Source organism: Lemur catta, chromosome 7, assembly GCF_020740605.2.
Source record: "Lemur catta isolate mLemCat1 chromosome 7, mLemCat1.pri, whole genome shotgun sequence".
Classification (NCBI taxonomy): Eukaryota; Metazoa; Chordata; class Mammalia; order Primates; family Lemuridae; genus Lemur; species Lemur catta.
Genome location: NC_059134.1, coordinates 61,421,800 through 61,427,773, shown reverse-complemented (window position 1 = coordinate 61,427,773; position 5,974 = coordinate 61,421,800). Strand labels below are relative to the sequence as shown.

Genomic DNA, 5,974 nt, shown 5'->3' with positions numbered 1-5,974 from the left:
AATTTAAATATTTTGTTACTTTTTTATAACACAGAGGTAATATTTGAGTCAAAAGTGAAGCCTAGATCTGTCTGATCACAATATTCATGTTTTTAAACTTTTCACAATATTCTTTCCTTTGAAAGAATTTCTTGAGAGCAGGGACTGCATGAACATCATTTTGATCTTTAAGAGCCTTCCATCCTACATAGTACAATGCAGATAGTCACACATAGTACAAGAAGTTTCCATCTTAAATTCAGTTTTAAATAAGTAAATATATATTTTTTCTCTGACATAATACTTGCTGGATCATTGCTGCATGTCAGGCTTCAGAATGAAAATGTGACCAACCCGCCTGCGGATCTCCTTGGTCTTCATGCCGTAGACAATGGGGTTAAGGGCAGGGGGCACAAGCAGGTAGAGGGTAGACAAGAGGATGTGGGCATAGGGTAGTACCTGGCCAAAACGATGGCTGAAGAAGGAAAAAAAGGCAAGGATATAAAATTCCAGGAAGACAATAATATGTGCGGTACAAGTGCTGAATGCTTTGACTTGTGCCTCTTTCTGGGAAAGAGAAAAAACAGCCTGAAAAATGAGAACATAGGAGATGAAGACAAAGATCATGTCAAAACCTAGAATTGCAAAAGCCACAAAGAGCCCAAATGATTTGTTAATATGGACATCTTCTGCGGCCAGCTTGACTACAGCCATGTGTTCACAGTAAGAATGGGCGATAACTACAGAGTGGAAAAGATGCAATCGTTTGAGTAGAATGGGTAAAATTCCAACAAGCACTGTTGCCCGGATTGCCACCACCAGCAACACCAGAACTAGAAAGAATGGTGTGAGGATGGATGTGTGCCTCAAAGGATCACAGATGGCAACGTAGCGGTCAAAGGCCATTGCCAACAGGATGCCAGATTCCATTCCCTGCAAGGCATGAATGAAGAAGAGTTGGGTGAGGCAGACATCAAAAGCCATCAAGCAAGAGCCAAGCCAGAAGATGGCCAACATCTTAGGACCAATGGCTATACAGAGTCCTAGGTCAGTGGCTGCCAATACTGCCAGGAAGATGTACATGGGTTGGTGTAGACTGCGTTCTGTAGAGATAATGATTAGCAAGATGTTCCCCAGCAGGGCCACCAAGAACATGCCAAAGAAGGGAAACCCAATCCAAAACTGCACATGCTCTAGTCCAGGGATCCCAATCAGGGTCACTGTCTTTGGGTTCAGATATGACATGTTGGTGGGTCCCATGAGGCTGGTAAATCTTTTACTCACCATTGGTTCTGATACCTATTCAGAGAAAAACCGTAGATGAAAAGGAAGGACACGCTTCTCATATTTCCTCTCTGAGTATGAAAAACATGGATAGAAATGTGACCGTGTGACTGGATCTTTGGTCATCAATTTAGGTCAGTATCAGAATAGAGCTCTTGGAGATCTTTTTCTAAAGCCAATGCTGGTATTTGTGAATGAGGAATATGAGCCAGTGTTTATCACCTAGAAATTGTAAAAATGGAAATTATGACTCAATGAGCATTGACTCTGCTAGTCTTCAGTCTTCTTAAATTAACAAATGTCACAGATTAACATTTTTTGTTCATATCCATCTCCAAACTCCAGACACATTTCAGATTAAGTGAAATTCCCCTGAGACACTTGAAGTCACAGTATAGATCCTTAATCTCATGACCCTGTGCAATTAGCTGAAATCTCAGAATCTTCAGATAGTGGCAGCTTCTCCCAGTCTTTCCATTTTCTCTGGTTTAAGGCATAAAATACCTCCTCTTATATCTTAGAAATTGACTTTCAGGTGGGGAAGTGAAAAGGTTTGTTCTTTCAACAAATATTGGTTGAATTGCAGTCCAATTTTTCAGGTTCTTAGAGACAATATGCAGGAGTTATTGTTTTATCAGTAGTGGCTGATCATGTTTGATTCACTAAATTAATTCTGGTCTGTGAATTTTCAAAGTAGATGGATAAGCAGAATAGAGTAGAAAGCAATATAAGTAGTCACAGATCTTAGAGGATACAGAAAGTTGGGAAGATAGATGTCAATTGAATTACAAAGCACCATACAATAAGACAGGAAGCAGGCCACAAAACCTGACCTATTGGATAAACCCTGTAACTTAAATGTTTTAATAATATTAATGTGTCTCAGATGCAAAAGGGCAGAGCTCTTCTGTTTATAATGGACTTCAATCTACACTAGGGTCCTTTTTTAATTTTATTATGACCAGTTATCAATGAAAAGAATTTCTGACACCTTTGAATATATTGTCCAATTTCACACCTACCCCAGACTTCTTATCCTTTTTATAATCTGCCTATTCTATTTCTTTGGAACACCACTAACTAAAGTTTTGTTTTGTTTTGTTTTGTTGAGTCATTATTTTTTTATTTCATTATATTATGGGGGTACAAATATTTTCATTACATATAATGCCTTTGCCTTGCCCAAGCCTAACTAACTAAGGTTAAGGGAAACTTATATACTCTCTCATGTTTTTCTTTTTTCCTTAACCATTCCACAAGCTTTTTATCACTTATGCGCTTACAAAAGTTTTATTCTATCTTTCTTATAATTGTGTCATAGCCAAATGTATTGACTAAGTAGGGAGCATCACTCCAAATGGAATTTTATATATTTTTTCTTGGAAACTAGAGGGTTTATTTCTGTAATTAACAGAGAAATATAATGATTCACAGTCAGTAGGAATACATATGTGGCTATACTAGAAAGTCCTCAATATAATAAAATACAAAATGTTTTAATGGTTGATAGAGAGTAGAAGATCTTGTTATGTAAACTTCTGTAGCCACACATCAGTAGGCTATGGCCAACTAAATGAAGAGATACAGATTAAAACAATTAGGAATTTTTTTAAATGAAATTTCTTTTAATACCCATATGAAATGAGGTCAGGTAGAGGAAGTGGTAGATACTCTAAAAGTGATTGCTGATAAATATAAACATGTCTTGTTATGGTGGAATGAGCTGTTGAAGACAAAGCCTAAAGGAGCTGCAAAAGACATCTTCAATTATAAATAATAAATTTTCACTTTGATCTAAAGATAAAGGTGAAAATTAGCTCTAGTCCCATGTTAATAGGCAATAATGCATTAATCACATTAATTTTCTTCTATATGGTGTGGTATATGAAATCATGAGATATGAATCTAGAAATATAAAATACTATCTAATGTTGATTCTACTTTTTACCTCACTTTAAATGGGGGTGATAATATCACTTAACTCATTGGATTATTGGGAGAACTAAAGATTATGTATGAAAGTCTTAGCACAAATCATGGAAAAGAGTATGCACTCAGCACCTGGTATCTAATGCTTGCTTGTCAGAGCTTGTAGTGAACTTCTATGAATACAGAGATGCATTACTGGCTTCTTGAGAAAATGCAAAACAAAATACAGAAATTAGCAAATTATCTGAGGAAAGAATTGATAAAAACTCCATAAGATGAATTTTCTGGAGCTGAATGGGTTTACTCAGTCAAATCTCTAAGATCAGATATTCAGGTAAGTGGATCAGATGATCACTGTCACAGTAGAAAATGGACATTCCATTCATGTGCAGACAGTGATGGATTCAAAAAATTCCACTTATTTAAACTAATTTCTCCACTTCATCTGACAAATAATCATATCCTCCTTTAAAGTTTTAGTAGGTACGTGGAAAAAATGTATATGAGCACCAATTTTTTGCAAAATGAATTTATGTTAAAAATTTCTTCTGTGACAGCAAAGGTATGCATTTTGTGCAACTTAGTTTTCAATGATAATCAGATCAGAAAATATTAATTCCTGATCTCTAAATGGAAGAGGAGGAGAAAGAAATAAAAGTATTCCTTAAGTAGAGGTAGGGTAAAGTGTAGGATAAGGGATTAAAATACAAGGTGTTAGTGTTCCTGAGAAAGAGAAGATCGGGTTTCAGGGGATGGAATATGAACTGAGGTCACTGTGTCTGTAGAACCAGATAACAAAGCTACTAAAGACAATAGGACTCTCCCATCTCCTACCTTCTTTACACATATCTAATCCCTCCTGCTCAAACTACGCAGACACAGACACACACACAGATAGATACACACACACACACACACTACAAACCAAAAACTATCTCTTTTTATTTGAATCACGTTGTATGTGAAAATTAGAAGAGAATCCTAGAAACCTTATTCTCATCCTACTCTTGCTACTAAATAACTAGATTTTATGCATTATGTTTTCCTCACATACAATTAAAAACATAGTACTAAATTTCTTTTGCATCTCTTCCATCTCTAAATAACACTAATCTAGTCCATCTCTCATATTGTGGGTAAAAAATGAACAAACAACAAACAAACAAACAAAAAAAACCCAGAAAAACTGGAGTCCAGAGAAAGAAAACGGCCATGCCAAAGGAAAGTTTGTTAGTGAGCAATACAGGATTAAGATAATCTGATTCACTATCCTTTCCACTTCCTCTTAAAATTTGCTGCAATTAGAAACCCTTAACCATGTACAAATTCCAACACATGGAGAAGAACTTACCTAGATAAACAGATAGCTAGCTGGAACATAAAGACAATAGGTGAAATAGTTTTTTTTTTTTTGCCAGATTTTCAATTTGGAAAGGTATTAAATAGATAAGTATATTTCATCATCTACCCTTAGCTGTTTCTCTGTTTGGCTTTTCTTAAGGTCTGAATTGATCCCAGGGTGATGCTACAGACCTGGCCCCTAGAGAAGTCATTACCCTCTGAGACACATCCCTATTTTGCAGGAGAAAAATATTCATTCCTTGAAAGTACATAGCCAGAAAGCATTCAGTTACTCATGAGAAGTTATTTCCAAGGAATGAAAATCAGGAAATATCAAATCACAGGTTACTTTCAGAGCATGATGGATCTGAGATCATTTGGAGTGTGGGAGAAGAAAATCTGAGAAATGGAGAATTTGTAGACTGGAAAGACAGAAGACATTTTGGTCAACTTTTTGGCCTATGACCAGGTTTATAGAGTAAGGAAACAAAATAGTACTTTTTATCTTTGCAAATATTATGTTACCACAGCTGCAACTCATATAGCTATAATAACAACTGCTATTAGTATTAGTACCACTAAAACTTTTTTATTACAGCACTTTGCAGATTCCAAATCAAACAGTAACCTTTTAGCTCCTTAGTGGCAAGATACTGCAGACTGTTCCTGCTGTTTAGGTGGGTTTGAGAATGCATTATTCTCTGCTTTGTTCCACTTTGGACCCCTCATTGGCAATATTTATGGAATTTGGCAGTGACTACTTGTGCAACTCTGCTATCAGAGTATTCTACTCAACATCCCCAGGTGATGAGTTTCATATAATCTTGGGGAATACTTCAAATATGATGTTGGTATTCTAACCACAAAGTCATTGCAATACATTTCTTTGCCAATGGATGTCATTAATTGCACACAATATTATGTTGGATTCCTTACTTTTCTTCTTTATTCTCAGATGCAGGACCTGGTGCATGACTTGATATTATGATGTTATATAATGTGGGGTTGATTACACTTAACTTTAATAAGGTGTGAACCAACTCCCTAACCCCATAATCTTTCATTTGTTAGTTCTATGATTAAACTTCTAGGACTTTGTGAGAAATCTATGATGGTATGATGGTGTGTCCCACAAAAATACATATATTACACACTCAATATTCATTATAATTAAAAGGGATGGATAAAGTATCTACATATATTTTGCTTCTTTACTTTTTTATGCTTTTTTCCCATCATTTTTCTTTTGTCCTGTATTTTCAAGTATCCCCTATCTTCCCCTTCCTAAACAGATAACCATGTTTAGTCTTATACAAAAATAGCATCTACTGAAACTAAAAGAACTCTAGAGAACTATCTCATTCTTCTCTATGAACCAAAGGTTTTGAAATAGGCTATACTTAATTTCCTCTTAACCTTACCTCCCTTTACTCATCTTTAC

General features: G+C 35.7%; 1 protein-coding gene across 1 annotated transcript; it reads right to left on the bottom strand.

Moving 5' to 3' along the window:
- Positions 1-291: 291 nt before the first annotated feature.
- LOC123642031 (olfactory receptor 52A1-like) lies at positions 292-1,239 on the bottom strand. The gene has a single exon (XM_045556958.1). The coding sequence runs from the start codon at positions 1,237-1,239 to the stop codon at positions 292-294; it is 948 nt and encodes a 315-aa protein (XP_045412914.1).
- Positions 1,240-5,974: the final 4,735 nt, after the last annotated feature.

Coding starts and splice junctions, on each gene's coding strand:
- LOC123642031 (XM_045556958.1), bottom strand. CDS start 1,239: ATGGGACCCACCAACATGTCATATCTGAACCCAAAGACAGTGACCCTG.